This window comes from Poeciliopsis prolifica, unplaced genomic scaffold, assembly GCF_027474105.1.
Source record: "Poeciliopsis prolifica strain line A6 unplaced genomic scaffold, Auburn_PproV2 SCAFFOLD003, whole genome shotgun sequence".
Lineage (NCBI taxonomy): Eukaryota > Metazoa > Chordata > Actinopteri > Cyprinodontiformes > Poeciliidae > Poeciliopsis > Poeciliopsis prolifica.
In genome coordinates this window covers 16,105,190-16,126,886 of record NW_026562378.1, presented here as the reverse complement: position 1 = coordinate 16,126,886, position 21,697 = coordinate 16,105,190, and the positions used below count along the sequence as shown (strand labels likewise).

At 37.8% G+C, this 21,697-nt stretch overlaps 1 protein-coding gene across 14 annotated transcripts in view; it reads left to right on the top strand.

Annotated features, from left to right (window-relative positions):
• The window catches only part of cacna2d2a (calcium channel, voltage-dependent, alpha 2/delta subunit 2a), a 200,897-nt gene that overhangs the window by 13,477 nt on the left and 165,723 nt on the right, over window positions 1–21,697 (top strand). For all 14 annotated transcript variants that reach the window (XM_055027434.1, XM_055027432.1, XM_055027433.1 and 11 more), the window contains one exon: window positions 3,168–3,249. In XM_055027434.1, the coding sequence (XP_054883409.1) occupies window positions 3,169–3,249 (81 nt within the window). In that variant the 5' untranslated portion in view covers window position 3,168. The remainder of the gene's footprint in view (window positions 1–3,167; window positions 3,250–21,697) is intronic.

Below are 21,697 nucleotides of genomic sequence, written 5' to 3'. Positions count from 1 at the left end.
ATCGGTTCTGATAGCAGTTTTTCCTCCCCAGAAAGTAAATCTTTCCAATGATGGTAAAATATCAACAGCAATCTTGTCAAAATGTTATTTCCACACATCAAAAAATAGTCAACCTCCTGCCCTAATAGATGTTTGAGTGTGGCAGTGCGAGTGATGAGATCCATCGCAGCAGAATGGACACAGTGATAGCATGTTGCCGGCACACAGGTCTCCCATCCGAACTCATTTCATCACATTTTCTGCTTTTCCGTAATGTTGGGCCGGGCATAAATCAGCATGCATTGGAAAAAAAAAACACACATCAAAAACGACGCTGGGGAACAAATGGCGGCGTTTCTACGACTGCATCATAGAAAGAGGCAGAGAGCACGCGGTCGGCTTTAATGTGCTGAACCATGAAAACTTCTTTGTTTAAAAAAAAAAAGATATGGCAGCTTTCATTACACACGAGGTCTAAAGGCGTGCGTTTGGCATCAGGCTCCAGTTGTGCATATAATTTCCTAAATAACCGTGTCCTGATATCTCAGTAGCTGGAGTTCTGCACATCTGAGACTGGAGGATGTTTCTCATTCGATTTGGCCCAGTGAAACTCCGAAGTCATAATAAAGTAGTTTGGAAAAAGAACATTTTAACAGATATTGCTTGACTGCTTATTTCCCCCGGCGGTTCAGATGTTAGAGATGCAGCAATCGAGCTTTTCCCAACCAATTTGGATCTTCTTCTGATATTTTCATCCAAGAATTAAAAGAGAAAAATAAAGTGTGGCAGGCTTTTTTTTTTATTGACAGTTGGATTCAGGTTCTAAATGATCTTTAAATCGCTTAGAAAACTCAAATCAACTGAACTGATTGATTTGTGCATCTGTTTTTGTGTATTCTTTTTTTACCACCTGGGACAATATATGGACATAGCTCCAATTTTTATTAGCTTGATTAGTTTGATTTCTGGTTTAAATTTAATTTAATGTAAGACCCCTTTGTATTAAGATTATTATTGATCATTTTAATGATTTTTTTGCTCTTTTTGGGCTTCAAGATAGCATTGAAGATGAATGTAACGTTTTTCTAGCTAGCTAGCCAGCTCGCTGTTTCTAAATGTCAACTTTTCTATATTGCCAATGAGTTTTCAGTTTTCTTTAAAGTCTGACCTGCTGATTTCCATTTTGACCAATTCCAGGGTTTCACTTTATAGATTGTAACACAAAAAATGATCTGCAGCTTCTATGATCGATGTATGAGTTTTGAATCCGGTGGAAAGTTGAATAATTACTCTCATCATTCCTGATAAAGTTCATTATAGCGGAGGTTTCCTTTCCTCCGTCGCCATGTGCTTGTTCAGTAGGATTACTCAGAAACCTTTTTATATATAAATCAGCTGAATAAACTCAACTTGACTGAATTAATTTGTTTCTTTGGTCATATTTGAATATGTATCATAGACTATTTGACTGAATTCAACTGAGCAAATATCACTCTATATTTGTTCTGTTTTTATATTTAGTGCCTTGTTCACAAATTTATTTTGAATCAGTAATACATTTTTATTCAAAACTTATGTCCCTAAACATAAATTCAGGAAGTGGATCAAAGTTCCTGTTGGTTGTTGAAGAGTTTTTAGACCAAAATGTTTGTCGCTTTGATGGATTTCATAAATGTCTTTTTAATATATTTGGCTGATTGATTCATTCATTTCTACTTATAAACTCATTTGGTTTTCCAACATATGTCTAAGTTTGATCATCAACATGAGGGAATTGATAATTGTTGTTAATTAGTCAGTGTCAGCACCACATGATCACAGTTAGTTGTTTTGAATTAAATTAATATGAAGGAATTACAAACTCCTCACCAAACTATTAAAATAGTTCATTAAAATAGTTCACCGTGTTCACATGTTTAGTTTTTATGCATTTAATTAAATTGGATTTATCAATATTTGACTTCATTCATTAATTTGAACCATTTTTTTATTTTGATCAGCAGTTCACGTGTGAGTCTCTCTGAAACTTTATAAGTAACTAATTTAATGATGAATTAAACTCAGAGATCAGGATTTTTCTGGCTCAGACGGTTTGTTGACACGTTCATTGGGTGAAAATGGTGGTCAGTCTTAGTTTTGATCTTTTTTTTCTGTCACTCAGAGGTAATTATGGCAAAATTAGCAAATCCCAGTCTGACTAATTGACTGTTGGATCAAAAGCTCTGGCATATTAAAGATCATCTGACCGAGGGACTGACGTGTTGCCTGGACTTGTAGTGTCCTGCCTTTTTTCTGACCTTTTTACAGTAAACACTCATTCTGCCTCCTTCTCCCTCTTTAGAAAACCTCGTGTTTTTTCTTAAACTGGTGCGATAAACACAGACAAACCGTGCGTCCGTGTTTAGATCTGTTGCTTCTTACTCCCCACTTTTGGCAGCAAGGCGATTTTCTGCGTTCTATTAACTCTGCCTTCTTCCTTCTCATCTTCTGCGCAAATCTGACATTTGAAGATGACATTTGTTTCTGTCATCGTATTAACAGACAAGCGACCACATTGTGTTGAGATGTTGATGCGACTGATTGGTTATCTTCTAAAGGTTGGCAGCTGGTGGCTGGACCGTGAACGCATGACAGAGTTTATTCATCTGATTGCTGAAAGCTTTTAAACTGTTTTGCGAGCTGAGCAGCACACATCCAGGTTGCCAGGCTGGCTCCTTCTCTTTGAAATGATCTAAATCTGGATCCATTAAGTCATTTGTTGCTCTGCGAGAGATTTTTAGTGATGAGCTCCAGGCGTTTGATCTCTTAATTCCCAACTTGGCTCCGTCTAACGGAGATCAGCTCCTGCCTAGGGTGCACTTCTGTCAGACCCCAGCAATTTTATTACGAAGCTGGAGATCCAAAGCTGAGGCAAGACAGGCTCAGTCGCCGCCGGTCCTGCCAGGCCCAACCAGATAGAAGCATGTAGATTTGACGGGCGAAGGAAGTGCTGATGAGAAAGTTGGACATTAGGACGAGGTTTTCGTCCAGATAGGAATCCGGAAACGTTGGCCCAGATTGTGGCAGCAGAACATACTGGAGACAGACAGACGTACTCACTCAGTTATTCTTATGTAGTGCAGAGAATTGTGTGAGAACCTGTTCAGATGCAGATGTTGAGGGACATGTGTTTTATTTATTTTTTGCAGAATGATTCACTGGGCCGGACGCATTGAGAAGGAGCTGGAAAAGGTTCTTCAGCATGTTACCGGAGCTCAGCAGATGAGATCGGTAAGTTGACGTCAGGCGAACATGTGACGAGCTGCGTTTCCTTGCATTATTAATCAGATTCCTCTGGGCTTGGTTTTACAACATAAATGTGTGTGTGTGAATGTATAAGGCACAGCAGGAAACGACAAGCTTTTTTATCGTTATTTGGAAGCAAATGCCTTTAACTTCATAAAATTTTCTTCATTTAGGTGTAAGTTGATGACACATTCATGAACAGAAAATGGTGGGAGTTTTAAGTCCTGATGCATTTAATGAACTCAAAAAACTGATCTTACAGTTTTTGAACCGTTTATAAAAGTCAGTCAACTGATTGGTAAATTTCTTCTCATATTCTCTTATTTCACCACATATGACATTTAACAACAGCTCTAATTTTTATTTGTTTGATTTCTGGTTCAATTAAACTTTAATTCAAGTGCTTTTTGTTTTGAGGTTGTCATGCACATGTTATAAGACGTGTTATGAAGGAGTCTTCATGAATGGTTATGACTGCTGTCATAAAATGTCATTTGGTAAATAATGAGACTTTTAATGCAAAGTTGTACTAAAACGTGCATTAAAACCTTGCATTGAACAACGGTCACAACCATACATGAAGACTCCGTCATGAATGTTACATCCGGTTTGTGACGGTGTCATGTCAGTCTTACCACTTTTTAAATTATTTTACATAAAAACACATGAGAACCAAACAAAATTCACGAGATGGGCAGACTCTCCAGAGTGCAGATTTGGTTTTACTGTCTCCAGTATCACAGTTTCTGTGTAACATGTGTGTCTTGTGGCAGAGCAGATGGTTGAGCGCCGTGTTATTGACACTGTCTCATCGTACTTCTGCCATGTGCACATTTGCCATGCTTCCAGGGTTTGTAATGCACCCTGAGATAAATGCTTATTATTGCTGTTTGGGTGAGTGTGATTCATCGGGCCCGTGTGACGCCTGTGGCTTTAATGCTAGCAGTGACAGTGGGTTGTGTGATAGCTGGTCGTATGGCGGCGACATTGATGGATCCCAGAGAGGAGGAGGAGAGCTGGCGGAGCTCGTCCCGGTGGAAAAGGTAATGACCATTAGTTGATTTAAGGATCGGAGTGTCCGATATAGCAAGGTTGATTTTAGCACTTATCCCATGTAAACACAGCAGAGCGGAGAGTTTACCTGTCAAAATGTTTGCTTTTCACAGTGTGTGTAAATATTTTTCTCAGTACTCCTGCTGAGTAGTGCTGAGTACAAGACCTACAAAGTAACACGGCTTCAAGGTGAAAGTGTCTTGACTCTGTTCGATAGAAATCTCTGAGCTACAAGGTGTGAAAAAAGCTGCTGGTTTAGACATGGTGTACTGCAGATGTTGAAGGTAACAGGTGGGATTTTAAAGACGCTTTGTTAGCTTGAAAAATGAAAACGTTTTGGATTCTTCTAGAATAGATGAGCTGAACAAATTGAACAAACTGAAATGTATCGCTTTAGGGCTTTTCTGTCTTATGAGAGAAGTGCTGAAATATTAAAGTTAAAAAAAAGAAGAACAAGGCAGATAAGTCATATTATTATGGTTGCTAAAATCTACAATTAAGTCCACAATTATTCATATCCCTGATGGACTAACTAAGGACATCGACAAACCTCCATTTTAGCTTATGACTAAAAACCAGAGCTTTTATGCAGCTTTTATTACAAATATTCCATCTTTGTCACATCCTTTGCACTCTTGCACACAGTGGGCTTGCAATAATTAAATAAAACTATTCTGTTTTCTGAGACAGAAAACCAAACTAACTAAAATAGAAACAGGCGGATTCATTTTTTATGAGAAAATCTGAAGTTAGAATCAGGCTGGAAAGTTGCAATTGGAGCAAATCTATAACTCTGATACATTTAAAACACAAGCGTTGGATGCGATTTAAGAAGAAGTGGCATTTTTTTTCCAGTGATAAATACAATTTTATACATTTAAACACCAAAATGTTAAAAGTTGATGATGTATCCTGATAATGTTTCATTTTTAAATGGAAACAAGAGTTCAATCAAGCTTTTTGATATGATTGATTTGATTAATAATCCTAATTAACACAAAAACTGTACAATTAACACAGCTTTCATTTCGTTAGAAAGCTCTTTGTGGCTTTCACTTGTGGTTTTTCTAAAAGTGGGACCCATTTCCTCATGTTTAAGTGAACCGATTTCTTGTTTCTGAGTATCGACTTGATGTTCAGCGCTCTGTAAACATGACGTTCCTCGTATTTAAACCAATTGAGCCAACGCGTGTGTGAGGTTGAGTCCGTTAGCCAAACCCAAAGAAGCCTGTGTCGCTCTAAAGGTGTTACTACCAGAGATGTCTTGTGTTGGCTGCCCATATGGCTTTGTGTGTGTGTGTGTGTGTGTGTGTGCGCGCGTGTGTGTGTGTGTGCTGGTCTGACGGAGTGCACAGACTGTGTGTGAAAGAACATTTATCATTGCCCCAAACAGGAGTCGTCACAGGGTGTGCTAAATGGCCCAGCATGCCTAGAAAAGCCATTTTCTAAATGGATGCCTCTCTCTTTACGTGTGTCTGATAGAAATCTTCCCAGGGCTATGCCGGCTCGTAACAAGATTGCCTCCCTCTGCGCCCCCTTCCTTTTCATGCGCAGTTTATTCTCACATGAGACAAAAAAAAAAAGAAAAATGTAAAGTGTGTGCAAATTATTTCTGGGTTTGTCTTACATGGAGGGACACAAGTGAACCAAGTTGAGTGCATTGCGCTGTGGTTGAGATGTTATCTTTTCTGACAAGCAAAGTAGCGGACGAATGTGGGAGTGAGGCCGAGGTCTGAATCAGAAATATAACTATATTATTTTTATGTATAGTTTTTTTTTTGTCCAAAAATGATTTTTTTAAACGCCCTCAAATTTACTGTAGACAGGTTAAGTCAAGCTCTCATTGTTGAGACGGAGGGTGAGTGATGTAGAGGAGGTGGACGTTTCAAAATGGAGAAACGTGGCGCTCAGATAGACGAGGCGAGTGGGCGACTGGGAGCCGAGGAGGTGGGCATTTTAGAAGGTGCTGGGGGGGCACTGAACGATGGCTTGACAAGTGAGATGGATGTTCATGTGTGTCAAACTTCCTCAGACGGATAAACTCAAATGTGAGCACGCAGAAGCTGCTTACGGTCCTTATCTTGCTCGTCTTGTTGAGTTTGATGTGCTGCAGTATGTAGAGATGAGAGGCGCTGACGGACACTTCCATTGTTTTCATATCCTGAGGCACATTCACAATAGTGCGCCCACACTCATAAGCTGTCATTAGCGATGCTTTATCAGAGATACAGGCTAAGCTTCAACAATCAGATTAGTCCAGTAATCACTGTTTTATTATTAGCATATTTTGAGTTATTTTAGGTGAAAATGCAGAGCTGTTACTGGTTCCTGGATCCAAAATGGGAATTGTTTGTGAATTTTTTTTTCTTTTTCCATGAATGGTTCGTGTTTTGTCAAACCACAACGCCTTGCAACAGGAATGAATGTATTAAAGATGTTACTGAGAAGAAACAAGGAAAGGAAAGATGCAAAAAAACTCAATGTTTTACATTTATAGCCTTGATTTGTGTAAGTAGATGCTTTTTTAGATTCCTGATTCCAGAGTTTCTGTTTTAAGGTTTACAGAGGAAAGAGTTGCATAAAAGATTCAGTCGATGGTCAAGGCCTGAAGCTTTCCTCTGATTAAAATAAAACAAACAAAAAAAGATGTTTTTTTTGCAAAGTCTTGAGAAAAGGATGCCAAATGGACAAAAGTTGGCATCTGTATTTGTTATTTTAACAACCTTTATGCTTTGTATAGTTTTAAGGTTGATTTCTACAGCACTTTGTGATTTTATGTCTGTAAAAAGCGCTTTATAAATAAACTTTACTTACTTACGTTTTAATAGCTAACACCAGTTTTTCAGGCTGCTGAAGTTTTATGAAGTAATATTTAACTCATTTTTTCCTTTATTTCAAATTTAATAATCATTTAATTTAATATTTGTTGTCATAGTACAAGTCCTACAAACCTGTTGTAGCCCCTTGAGGGCAAAGACGAAATTAAAATAAAATAAAATGGATTAAAAATGTAGAAGATAAATTTGAAGAAACAAGCTAAATTTACTAATATTTATAATATTTTGCAGCTTTGACATAAGTATCACCTTTTTTAAATTGATAAGTGTTGATAAATATGCATTGCTATCATTATTATTTTATTATTTTAATAACTACTATTAAATTTGTGATTGAATTTTAGCTGCATTTGTGATACTGACAGTAAAAACAATTGGATCATAACATTATTGCTGTGTCCTAAATATCAGAACATAAAGTATTTTTAAAATTATACCATGACCTTTATATTTATATTTTCTGTTGGAAATTAGGACAAATTTTTTCATGCAAATTAGTCATTGGTTAAAATGTTCAACATGTTAACAATTTAAAACACAAGAAAAAGAGGATTAAACTCATTAAATGTTCAATATTTCAGGCCAAACGTGTTCTGCCTGAAATGCTTGAGAATTTGCTGCAGTTTGAACAAATAGCGACGTTTCCCTCTGAGAGATTCTGAACTCCTGAAGTAAAGTTTATGAGTAAATAGACTGAGCCGAATTCTCCGCTTGCATTTCATGAAACCTGCACTTTTCACAAACAGATGGGCTCATAGTGTCAGGGCGATTTCCACGGTTTTTGCAGAGCACGACTGTTAAACATGTTTAAAACGATCAGTCCAAGTGAAACTGAAATTCATTTCAATGAGAAGAGTCTAGTCAGCATGAATAATTTAAGCTGCAGAAGAGGACGGATCCTGAACTGCTTGGTTTCAGGCTGACGCCTGGCGGCTCGGCTCTGTTAGGGTGTGTCTGCTCCGCTGCCATGCTTCGTCATCTCCGTGTTTGTTGCTCTGGAGGAAACCTGAGAGCGGCTTCTCAATCGATGTGAAGGGGAGACAGATTGCCCAAGAGATGCTTTCAGCGTTTGCTCAGTTTTTGCATGAGCTTCATCTGCTCTGTATTTTTGCTCTCTTTCTGTCACTTTCTCCCTTCACTCCGTATCTTTGTCAGAACCACATCAGTTGGCCTGCTGACCACATGCTGGCTCAAGGTTTATCTCAGCTTTGCACAGACCTTCTCGCCGCCAGTGTTGCCAGGAGTCGTGCATGCTCATGACATGTATGTCGTCTGTCTGCGTCGATGTGTGTGTGTGTTTCTGAGCAGCAGGTCTTTTTTTTTTGCCGAGGCATCTTGTTCCATTTGATCACCGCAGGTATGTAGCTGCTACTGGAGGGAGACGTTAGATGTAGGCTGAAGACAATGTCTGATGTCTCTTGTTGCTCCTCTGTGTTGCTCCCAGCCACCGCAGTCTGCCCCAACAAACAGATAACTCCATAAAGTGCACTGGTGGATTTATACAGCATCGCTGACTACAGAGTTTTCCAATAATCTGTCTCAAATGCCCAGTCTGCTCTGCCAGACATCATCAGTCCTGCTCTCTGCCCACAGCCCTTCCTCTTCTCCTGAAAGTGATGTCAGCTTTAACCCTGCCTGCTCATCTGTGTCTGTGTGGACATGCATATAGTGTTGCAAAAAAAATAAAAATAAAGGGGAGGTATTATGCAAAATTAACTTTAAAACCATACTTGATGTGTTAGTTTGAATTTCTAACGCATGTTTGAGAAATTTCCACATTTCCCACTCAGCTCCTGCAGACTAGCAGCAGCAACAATTCACAAACACCCTGTGGAACATTTGCTGAACTTATAATACAAACTAAAACGCTCCAAAGAACGGTTTTAAATGGCATCAATGGAGAAAGGGAAGGAGACTCTTAAAGAGACAGAGACCAATTTCAAGATGTCAGATGTGATTATAATACAGAGTCAAATTACATGTACAGTTTGGTAGTAACTAGTTACATTTACTTTAGTAACTATTTCGAAAAAAAATACTTTACAAGACTGTACTATTTACTTGAGTAATTTTACTATGAAGTATTTTTTTCTGGATTTTCTTCCGATTGAATGAAAAACAATCATGTGTTAACCTAAAAACATCAGGCACAGACCTGCAAGTTTTATTAAAGTTTCAAAGGTTTTTTCACTGAAAGAAACTGATTTGGAAACATTTTATTTTTATTTTTTTGTTACTAATATGAATTATTGTCATTTTAGTTCTTAAAATACCAACATTTCCATTTGACTTTATATTTTGGTCCATGTAATTTTGATATTTTGAAATATTAAATGATTGATAATTCAATAGACTGTTTACCAAATAATATTTTAATCTTACTTTTGTCATTTCATTTATTGCTACTTTTTACTTTTATTTGAGTAAAATATGTTTTTTGGTACTCTATCCATCTCTATAACCATAAGTTTCAACTCTCCGCCTGGATATTTTTGCTGATTTTAATTGTACAAAGTTCAGTAAATGTCCTGTGAATAAATATATTTTTCCATTTCTCCATAACAACTGGAACATTCAATATCTAGCAACTTATTTTTGCAATTTACCGTCTATTAAATGCTCCCTGTTATGGTGAGAGAGAAGTTACCATAATAACTCGATGTTGGCTGGAAAGTGCAATGTCTCACCTTTCAGAAACTATTGGAATATTTCAGATAGCGCAAAGTGTCGTGGAATTACGGTAAAGCAAATTTAGCTTATAAAACTGTCAGTGACAACACATTAGGCTAGAAGGGGTACATATATGTTTGATATTTGCAGCATTTTTATAAGAACTTGGGGTAACAGGTATTTTATTGTGGTGTAAAATGACACAACATGTGTGGAAAATACATAATTTTTCTTCTTTAAAGCAGTTCTGCAGAGACGAATGAGTCAAATCTCCTCCTGAGTGATTTCAGAGTCTTGTTTGTTGCTGCCAAGTGTTGCTGAAGCAAAGAATCACTGAAATTAGTTGGGCAGTTACTTCTTAACATGTGGTCTTGCTGGTTGTGGTAGCATTTTTTTTTAATAAAAAAAGGAAAAATGATAAAGTGAGCAGTAAATCTGTAAGAGTCCAAGCGTTTTTTTTTTTCAGAGCACTTTTAATGAGCTGGCTACTGCAAAGAGCTCCTTTAGATAAAAGCAAGGAGAGAGGAGTTAGACGTCTCCTTTAAAGGAGAGAGGGAGAAGATTTGGCGACTCTCTCTCTCTCTGATTTCTCCTCTTCTATCTTCTGGTTTGGACCCTAACACTTAAGTTATCTGTTTATGTGAAACATCACAGGCTATTTCAGCTTCAGCGCTTACGCTAAGGCTCTGGCTTCCTTCCCGCAACCCTTAGTCACTACTTTATCAGTTCAGTTCGTCATCCTTGCTGTGCTGCTTTTTTTTTTTAAGTTGAAAGGGATAAATAGTTCATAGCTTCCACTGAGCAATTTGATGTTTGCAAAAAAAAGTGAATGGAAAACCTCTTTTCCTTTACATAAGCATTGATGAAAAGTTTTAATACCACTTTAACTTTTTAAAGCCTCAAACTTTAATGTAATTTGTAAGGATTTTATGTGATAGACTAAAGCATAATAGCACAAATTCAAGGTTTGGCAAATCTTTGTGTTCATCCCTGAATCAATACTTTGTATATCCACTTTTCACTGTTACCGCCACTCCAGCATTTAAATTTTGTAAATTTTTATTGCAAAATATTTGAAGCTCCGTCAGATTGGATGGAGATCACCTCTGAACATGAATATTCAAACTTAATCACAAATTCAAAGTTTAATTTAGGTCTGTGCTTTGACTGGGCCATTCTATTTTATATTGGCTGTATGTTTAATAGAAATGCACCGATTGCAGTTGATGCGATTATCGATCTAAAAAAACAGCCTGACCTGTCGATTCAGATTTTTACTAAAGATTTTAGCACACAGAGTTTTTAAAACCAAATATTACATAAACAATAATTTGACAGGTTGCTAATTTTCTGGGCATTTTATTATTATTTTTTGTCTAAGTGTCAGCGAATGCGCAGCTAATAAAAGGAAACGTTAATGTCAGATGAATTTAGCTCTTATGGCACAGCTCCTGTGAAAGGTGATGGCAAAGCTTTTTGCTGGATTTCACACTGTGAAGTGAATAGAAATGTCAGATAAGCGAGTTGTTGTAAATTCATTTTAAATGTGAGTCAAAAGCAACATTTTAAAACGTGCCAAACGAGGAATGGCTCAAAAACAATCCCACATCAAGAGAGCAAATAACTAATTATGTTGCGCCGATGCTTGGCCAACCGTTGTGGAGCTTCCTGCTGTCTGGCTCGGCCCGCACGCAGACATCCTGTCAGTCTGACGGTTTCACGTCAGGGTTATGAAAGCTTAGGCATGCTCTGCTACCAATCCAGCTGTTATTTGTTTAGAACGCAGGTCTCTCTTTGTTTGTGCGCCATTCGCTGCGTATTCACACCGACCTGTAAAAACCGAGCACACAACAAAATAATCGCGGACGTCGGAGCCACATAAAACCAGTTATCGGCTCCACGTTAAAGAGTGCGAGAGCCAGTCAACACCATTACACCCAGCCCAGACTCCCCTGGGCTGACAGCCGAACAGAAGGGTACACAAACTCCCCGTATTTATTTTTCTGCCTTTTTATTGGTTTTCTGACACCGGGGAAGGTTACAAGGATTCCTCAGCTCCTCGGCTTGATGGCTTGGCACTGGTGTGCGGTGTTTATATAAATGAAAAAACATATATCTGCAGAGTGCAGCCCTGCATGCAGATAACCACAAGTTGGTGTTGAAGGAATTATTCCAAAATGGCTTTGCAATGAAAATGTGATGGTTGTGAAAGAACTGCATTGTGTGATGCCATTGCCCTGTCCCTCGCTTCTCATTATGCTAATTTATCCAAATTTAAAGCCAAATTGACCACTGATATTTCATGACACGTGCAAAAAAAATCTGCTGCAATCTTTACTTTTACCTCATGTATTTGTCAATCTGATTATTGTGAAATGGTTATATGCAATTGCCATAGATAAAAAATGTAAAAGATTATATACTTATTTTTTTTTAAACAAAAAGCAACAAATTCTCTAACTGCTGCCTACTAACTTCATTTATTTTATGTTAAATAAAATTCTTGCTCACTTACCCACTAGATGTAAGAAAACAGTCATTTTAAAGCTTTAATATCTTAAGAAGAGTGATTGATGGTCCTCAGGTTGTTTCCAGACTGTGACTCTATTTTTTCTTTTTTTTTAAATCCCCCAATTTCTGATTTCCTAAGCTAAGTGTTGAGCTGCGCTTTCAGCCAGCTGACAGGTAACATGTGTAATCAATAAAAAAAAAGTTGTTTATTTCAAATAAAAAGCAGTTCTTGAGTTAATACTTGAGGTTATTATGCTGTTCAAATCTCATGCTTAATTTAACATTGACTTACACTTAACTACATTTATTTTTTTTAGTCTTTACATACATTTTTCTTATATTATGCATCTAATATCATTTGTTTTTCTTTTGCATGCACTATGTAAGGTTACCTTGTTTTCTGTTTGCACCAGAAAATTCTCAGAAAATTGTTAGATTTTCTTGTAATTCCAGCAGTTTTGTGATTTCACTGCAATAAAACGATATATTTTCCCTTCCTGTGTTTAACTGGAAACACAGTGCTGACTTCATGTTGTCAGAAACTTTAGAGAACATTTCTGTTTGTGTCTGTAGTGGCTGAAATATCTTAAAATTGAATTAAGATAACAATTGAATAAAGGAAACAACCAGAGTACAGCTCTAGCAGAGCAGAGCAGCGCCTGACTCTCACTGTGGAAACGTTTGGATACTGCGTTTGCGTAGCTAATTGCCGCTTTGAGTTCAAGGAAAACAAAAAGCCAGAGCGTCCGTGTGGCTTTTAGGGGAGGAAAAAAGGCCATGCACTTGTTTAAAAGTAGACAATGTAGCATTACGTGTCAAAACAGGATTAGGGCTCTGCTGAAGCTCCGGCCTGCCCCTTCAGAGAATCAGAGATTCAGTGTTTCTGCAGACGCTGCAGTTCTCTTCTCTTCATCTCTGTGTATTTTTTTTTAAATAGATATTTTAGGATATATGTGTTCACATGCGTGTGTAATTTTTACTCGCCATCTTGTTTGATGTTTCCGGGAGTCGTTGCTGTGTGTTCTTGACAGAGAGAAACAATGGGGTGCAGTTACCTGTGTGGGTTGCAGTGGTAATGTGGAGTGGCGTGATGCCCTAGAAAATTCCAGGTGTGAAGTGTTTTATTCATTTCACTGCAGAGGGGGTGTTTCTGTTCAGCTGCCGTGACGTTTGTTTCCAGTTTTGATCGCATGTGTATTTATATATTCCTATTGTTTCTGTTTGCGTAAAATAGACTTTTTTTAAATTATGATTCTGGGTTTTACTCTGAGAGGTTTTGTCTTCCTCTTCTTTTCCTCCTCCACCTGCTCTTGTCTGCCATTGATTGGTCACAGCTCTGGGTAACTTTAATTGGCTTCCCTCAGTGGTGGGTGGTTCTTAAGAGCACAGATTCTGTTTAAGACTTCGCAAAGTGCTTCACCATGTAGGCAGTGAGGAATCTCCTCTGCCTTTGAGAGCAGAGCGGTCTCCAAAAGTGAAATGTTTTAACGCTGTTCTCCTGATGGCCTCAGGCTGGTTTGCTCTTCTTCCAGTAAAGGATGGAGGTGAGCCTTCCACCAATCAACCTCCTTCATTTTAGATTCAGCTTGGACTAATTTATTTTTTCCCCTTTGGCTGTTTTATTTGAATAGATTTGTTAACCTACATTTACATTTATATGTGTGTTGCATGTATAAACCCAAACAGATGAAGAACATACATGTCTGGAGAAATGAAGAGACCACTTAAAATGATTAGTGTCTCTGATTTTACTCTCTATAAGTAAATGTTTCAGTAAAATGAACATTGTTCTTTTATTCTATGAACTACTGACAACATGTCTATGTAATTACAAGCAAAAATTTAGTTTTCATTTGCAGAAAATGAGAAATGGTCTGAATAAGAAAAAAGATGCGGGGCTTTTAAACCTGCAATAATGCAAAGAAAACAACTTCGTATTCATTCAGAAACAACAAGACGAATGTTTTAACTCAGAAATCAATATTTGGTGGAATAACCAGAAGGTTTTCAATGGGGTTCGGTGCAGTGGTACGTGCAACCAAGTTACAAAATTGGGCCTGAAAAAGTCACATTTCGTCTAGGGATGCACCAATCCACGGTTTTTGCTTCCTTATTCAGGATTGGGACGTTTGTTGTTTTTAATCTTATCTGTAAGAAGCAAAAATTGACAAACATAAATGGAAACCATCATGTGAATTGGTCAGCCAACAGTTGAGGATTTTAAGGAGGGGTGTATCAATTTTTCTGTGCCGATTTCATTTATTTTGAGAGATTGATGATCAGTTAATACTTGCATGTAAAGCCGATCTTATCCCTCGATCTTCTCTGCCTCAGCAAAGGTCTGAAAATCAGCCAACTCTTCTGCGATCCCATGAAAGAAGTTTGACTGACTGATCATCACCAGATTATTTCTGCACAAGTTCAGTTAACATTCGTTATCCTACTGTTGCCAACTCATCGACTTTCTTGCTAAATTCGCCAACATTTCAGCCCAAAAAATTGGTATCGGCCAAAATCAGAATCAGCAGATCAGGCTTTTTGAAGATCGATAACTGGTGATCAACCAGAAAACTGCAGACTGTGCAGCTTCTTTAAATTCTCGTGAAACAAAACGTAAAAAATTTTTCTTTGAAAAAAACAAACAAACTTAAATATAATGTTGAGAAACCAGAATGAAAAGTGGTAAAACCTCCATACTAGAGCTGTAAAATCTGATTCTCTGGGAAAAGACACCAGAAAAATGGCCTTGTTCTGGGAACAGGTTCCTGAAGTTGAAATCTAGCCAAGGCGCTCACTTATATCGCTTAAGATCTGATCCTTTGTCTGTGTTGGCACCGGCCTGTCAAAACAAATTAGTGAAATTAAAATGTGAGAGGACAGGGCTGCTTACACAAGCACAAAGTGATTAGATATATGAAGACACTGGCACAGAGTTTGAATTTTTTATCGTGACATTGGACCTGAACGATTCTTGTAAATTAAGGCAAGTATTATTTATTGATCTCATTTCAGGAGGCTGTAAATTTTGTAGTGATTGCAGATATACTCTGATCATATCAAAATCAAATCAAAGTTTGATTGTAGACACTGTAAAACATTTGAGCTGCATTTAGTTGTGTCTACTGTCTTTTACTCTTTGAGTCAAGTAAATTTAGCCAGTTTTAGGCTTTGAACCGAAATGTGAGTTTGTGAAAGATAAACTTACTGCAGTAAGTTTTTAACTTTTTATTAATCTTGTCAAAACTACAAGAGTTGGATGAACGAAAGTTTTAATGTTAGCACTTAAAAAACTGAAGAAAGACAGGAGTAGAAACTATTTCCCAGAATGCTTAGCGGCTTGTTTTTGTATCCTGAGATGGAAGTGAGTTACATTAATCTGACTCCTGTTATTAAGACAAATGTTTATTTTAAAGTTTGAGGATAATGTCCTGATCACACTGAATGTTTCTAGCAGAATTTATTGTGATGTTTAATAAAATTCATTATGAAATCAGAAGTTTCTTTCATTTAACATGAAACCAGAATTTAAATTATTCTTAAGTGAACTAAGCATTTATTTTAACTTGATATTGTGAGTAAAATAATAGAGAAATGTGGTTATTTAACTAAGTGAGTTGCTATTGAAATAACAATGGTTATTTCACAAATAACTATTGTGAAATAGTTATTTGGTTTAAATTGCAGCATGAAGTCAAAACTCACAATTCAAGATTAATGATCTTAAAATATAATGTTTAGACAACTTATCTCTTTTTGTTAAATCAACTTTCTAAACTTTAGTTTATGAGTTAAAACCAAAACAATTTTCTTTCTGACTTAACTTTTATTTTCCAGTCATCAGGTGGATTTTTATTTTCTAGTTAGACCACCTTCAAACGTTTTACAGCGTTTCAGCAGTGAGGCGGTTCAAGATGTTTAATAAAAACAAACTTTAAAAAGTTAACAGACATCATATTGTGATGAGTCCCATCACTAAAATCACACTCATCAGATAGTGTGGTCAATATTATTAAGGTTCAAATCATCTCTCAACAGCAGTTTTTGGTGTTGATTGAAAGGAGCTCAGTGTTTCGGCTGTTTTGCAGTTTTCTGAAAGTTTGTTCCAGATTTGTTGCGCATAGATGTTGAATTTTGTGTTATTTCTTCTATGTTTGTAACGTGAGCATGAATACTTTCTTTCTCAAAAATGGTTATTAGAGTTTAGCACCTTTTGTTTGTTTTAACAATGGTACGCTCTGGTTCGTCTCTTGTTTGTATGCAGATAACCTCAGTTTCACAATATGACATTTAGCAAAGAGATACATTTGGTGTGTGCCAGATAATATTTCACCCTGACTGCAGCTCCTCTATAGCTCCTCCATCTGCTATACATAGGTATTGTGTGCGTAAGCCTGCAGTCTGTTATTGCCTACAGGCAGCTTAGCTCCTATTGTCATGTGAATGCGATGTGAGTGAATGTTTGGGGATGCTCAGGAGTTAAACCCCGAGGAGTGCAATGGATTTGCTGCTCAACTGAAACACGACAGAAGAAACTTTTGTTATTTGGAATATGAACTGGTTTCACTCGCCACGCGGTTTGGGTTACGTGGCCTCGTGCGATTGGTCTTTTGAGTTTTCAGCGTGACGGTTCGAACACGCCGTACGGTTATGTATGTGCTGGCGAGCGCCTGCGTGAACTCTGGACCAGCAGCTCATTTCACACGCAGGCAGACATCAAAGGGTGCTTGAATTAACCCTGCGTGTCGAGGCCACTCTGCATGCCATTCGCAATTTCACATCCCCGTCGCTCCAGCAGCACCAAACTTACATGCCCATTCATATTGAAATGAACAAATGGAGTTTGGCGATGTAGCGAATCGTCATCCTTCGCTGAGGGGAGATAAAACTTCAAACGAGCCGAGATGCATATGGATCTTTCAGGAGTTTTTACTTCTGCTGAGTGTACTCTGGCTGCAGGTGAAGTGGAAATGTTCGCTGTCTCTGTTTTAAGTGTGGGCAAAGTGCAACTGTCTTGTTTTTCCAGCGTAAAGAGGGTCAATTGTATTTCCATTAGACCACTCTGATTAAACCTGACTCACATTCTCCCTGATTAGAAAGCGCAGGAAATGGCAGATCCAAACAGGGACTCTTAAAAGCAAAAGTTTTCACACCTCTTAAACTTTTTCACGTTTAAAAATTGTAAAATGGAAAAATGAGAATCTGATTATATTCGACTATTTCTTCTTTTGGAAAATAGCTTAACGTTAGTTGGAGAGAATCTGTGAACATCATTCATCACCAGTCCTCCAGTCTGGACTTTGATTGGGTCTTAAGCCTGTCGCATTAAATTTGGCTGAGCGATAAATTGTCCCATAAGTTATTGCGATAAAGAGTAATATCGTTTAGAAAACATTTTCAAGAAATATAATATTAGAATGAGGACACATTCTGATAGACCAATGAACTTTAAATTCTAATGAACATTTAACAAAGCAACTGGAAGATGTTTTTAAAATCCAAATTAAAAAAACAAAACAACAGAAACAACAAATCAATTATGAAGTTTCTGTGAACTAAATTTTGCCTCAATAAAGCAAATGGTTGAGACCCAAACACCAGTCTGAAGACTTTTGTCATCCAGTTCTTGGTAAAAAGAGAAATTGAGCTCATTTTTATTTATAATTAGCTTCTGTAGAAAAGCATTCCCACAGCATGATGCTGCCACCACCATGTTTCAGGGGATGGTGTGTTCAGGATGCAGAGTAAGTTGCGTATCTTTGCTGACCAAAATGTTTAATTTTGGTCTTCCAGGACCAGAAGACTTTTTTCCACTTTTTGTTTATTCCTCCATCCGTCAACAGATTCTCTTACTGCTCGACCTCTTCACTGATAAAGTAGTAAATCAGATGGATTGCTAAATCTAGGTTGTTTTCTAGTTGTTATGCTGTTTGTTTTTATGCTATTCTGCTCAATTAGACGTACAAAGCTTAAAATGTTTCCATAACCTTTTCACTGACTTGTGTTCCTTGGTCTGTCTCCCAAAGTCCCTTTATAGACGCATTATTTAGTTGCTTTTAGTTGTAGAAATTTGACATTTTCATTCCCTTTCTGTTATGTGCTAATTCTAGCCAGTCCAACATATTAGCAAATCCTGATAAAACACCTGAAACTTGACAAAATGTGGACATTTTTGAGAAATAATAATTTTGCAACATGTCGGATCCACCTTTACCTCTTACACGTGAACATTGGTTGCTTGCGTCTGAAATTTGTTTTTAATGGTTTCCCTGAAACCACTCCACTCTCACGTGGAAGTAAAAACACTTACCTCCCATCTTGGCAGCTAATTTAATTTTTATATTGCATTTATTGATCGGCGCAACTTCAATTTCCTTGATCTTGTTGCACGACGGAGGCGATAATGTAGATGAACAGGCTGGTGACGGCGAAGGTAGAAATGATGATGATGATGAAGAGAGCGATGATGATGATCGTTTCTTTGCGGCGAGCTGCGTGTTGATTGGAGTGGCCTCTGAAGATGACGGGGGTCGCTGCAGCGCAGGTGAACGTGTCAGCCGCACTCCGTGCTTTTAATATAGTCCAAACATTAGCAGGCTGCCATAACAACTGTTCAGCAAACACATTAATATTTCATTGATCCTGCGGCTCCTCTCTCCTCCCCCTGATGGCCTCTTTGTCTCCTTGAGAGGTTGTTTGGTAATCCACTGAGACCTCAACGCATCCCTCTGTGATATTAACACCTAAACGCACATACAAAGCTCAAAATGCTACAGTATGAAGTCTTTTTATCTGTTACACCCTCTTGTTTGAATGACTGCTAAATTTAACACTATATGCATCCCTTATTTGTATGCGCCCACAAGCATTCAGCCCTCTCTGTACATTGTTTATACACCCTCCTATAGAAGCCATTTTACTTGTTTGAAACGCGTACAGACACGTCTTTGACTGAATTATCAAAGTTGCTATTAAGGAATTTGATTCATAACATTTTGAAATGCTGAAGATGCTTTTTGTGTGGATTTTGTGTGGGTATGTGTTCACCCACATATTCTTTCTCATTTAGTACACGAGAGAAAGACTCAAAGAGCACACAATGGATGATATAACATTATGTAACCCTTCTGGGCCTGTGGGCGGCGCTGCAAAGGGGATCTCTGGAGTTTCAGAGTAAATTTGACAAATCATCAGCGAACAACCGTTGTTGTTTTGCTTTTTCTGGGTGATTTATGCAATCTGGTTTCAAGTAGATGTTGAAACTCCAGCAGTGGAGATTTGTTTGACTGATGCATTTGTTTATATTGTTTTCATACAGTGGTGTGAGGAGCCAAAAACAAAAAGAATCGATCAACATGTCTCAGTTCCAAAACCAAAAACGTTCCAGTGATGGCCGTTTTGGTTCTTGAACTCTTCCTGAGTTCAGTTGTTTGAAAAAATATACTTAAAACACTTATCTAAATCTTGCTGAAAAGTCACTTTTAAGTTAGTTTGTCTTATTTCAAGTGTACTAAGATACCTGCACTAGAATCTAAACCAAAATACTTGGTGATTTTATATTTTTGCAGTGTATTAGTTTAGCTGTTTTAATTAAAAACTAACAAAACAAATACAAAAAACTGTTTTTAAATGATAATTTTTTTTCTGAAGAGGGGCCAATAGTTCCACCTTGAAAATGTAATTGTTGCCAAGTCATAATTTGCCTGGGATTAACATGTAAGATTCAGTCTCATTTGCAAAACCAGACCTGATTACTGACAGAAAGGTATAATCAATAATCAATTAATAACTTAAACAAAACCGGTTTGACATCATGAAATAAGATATATGATCTATAAAAACATCCATCATTTTCTAATTTTAAGTATTTCAAGAAGAAATGGGGAAGAAACTCCACTTTAATCTCAATCCCATGGACCATTTTGAGGGCTGAGCTACAACATTGTCGTTTAAATGGTGGTGTAGTTTAGCAGCATTGATTTATCTCTGCATTTCAGTCTGACACAGGTGTCAAACTCAAGGCCCGGGGGCCGAATCCGGCCCACTGCAGCTTTTTATGTGGCCCTTTAGACTGCAGAGGGACACATTAGGATATTATTTTAACAGTTTTTATCTTTATATTGTCGAATTACATCCATCCCATGAATTTTTCATGATTCTGCAATTGTGGAAATTCATGCAAAATCAACAGATCCCCAGACTTTTTCGTCATGATGCATAATTGTGAGTTTATTGCATTTTTGCATTCCTGCAAAACATGTCAAAAACATCAGGTTTAAGTGATGCCAACTCCCACCTGAAAGTGGCAGTATTTCTTAGTTTTACTCCACTGCTGCCTCCCTCTAACTTGATGTCAAGCTAATGTCCATGATCGACTGAAAGTCACAGTTACTGTCACATATAAGCAGCATTGCAATTTCTTGCAGGTGTTTCTTATGTAGCACAATAAAGTTAGTGATTTCGATTACAAAAAAAAATTACAAAGCCAAAGCAAAATCCTGCAGAGACTGATCAATGTGAAAAGATGTTTGATATTTTATGAATTGGTATTTTAAGTTTCCTAATGGCTTTTTGTAAATACATCCTGGTCCTCTGAGAACATTCATTTTCTCTATTTGGCCCCAAATGAAAACAAGTTTGAAACTCCTGTTCTAAAATCTCTTGTAACATCCTAAAAACAAGCATTTCTTCCTGCTCTTAATGAAGGCCTGCTGTACATTTGTCCAATCTGAATTATTAATTACACTCAGCCAAAATGATCTAGGTGTATTTTTATGTTGCGTGTGTTTGTGATTTGTAGCCGGGTTTACACAGTCAGGAAAGGGATAAAGCTGTTTGTATTGGGTAGGATTTATCGTCAAATGAGGAGGATAAATAGTCCAACCAGGGCTGGTAGAGCCTCATAATGTGAAACAGAAGCCAGGATGCTATGCTGTAATGCACCATGCATGTGTGTGTGCGTGCAGCTGAGATCTATGTTTGTGTACGTAGGGAGATAATAAGTCACAGCCACATCATCAAGAAGAAGACAGAATAGAAGCGTTGATGGTAAAATCCCCTTTTGTTCACCGGCGCGATGTGAAGAGGTTTTGCAGCCGGAGGTGGCTCAGGGGCATGCGCGTTTCGGTCTTTCGGGGATTGGGAACAGTCTCGCCTGCCAGTGATGTAAATCCTTCATGGCCTCTAAGGTCTATAATGCTAAATTCACTCTTCAGTGTTTAGAGGCTTCCTGTTGAGACCGCGATCCCCTCAGCCCCACAAGACGAGTCCACATGAGCTAATGACACACAGACTTGAAAGCTGCACGCTGGCCTCCAAGGTTTCCTCACTCCATTTCTACCAGAACCATGTCTACATTTTCTAAC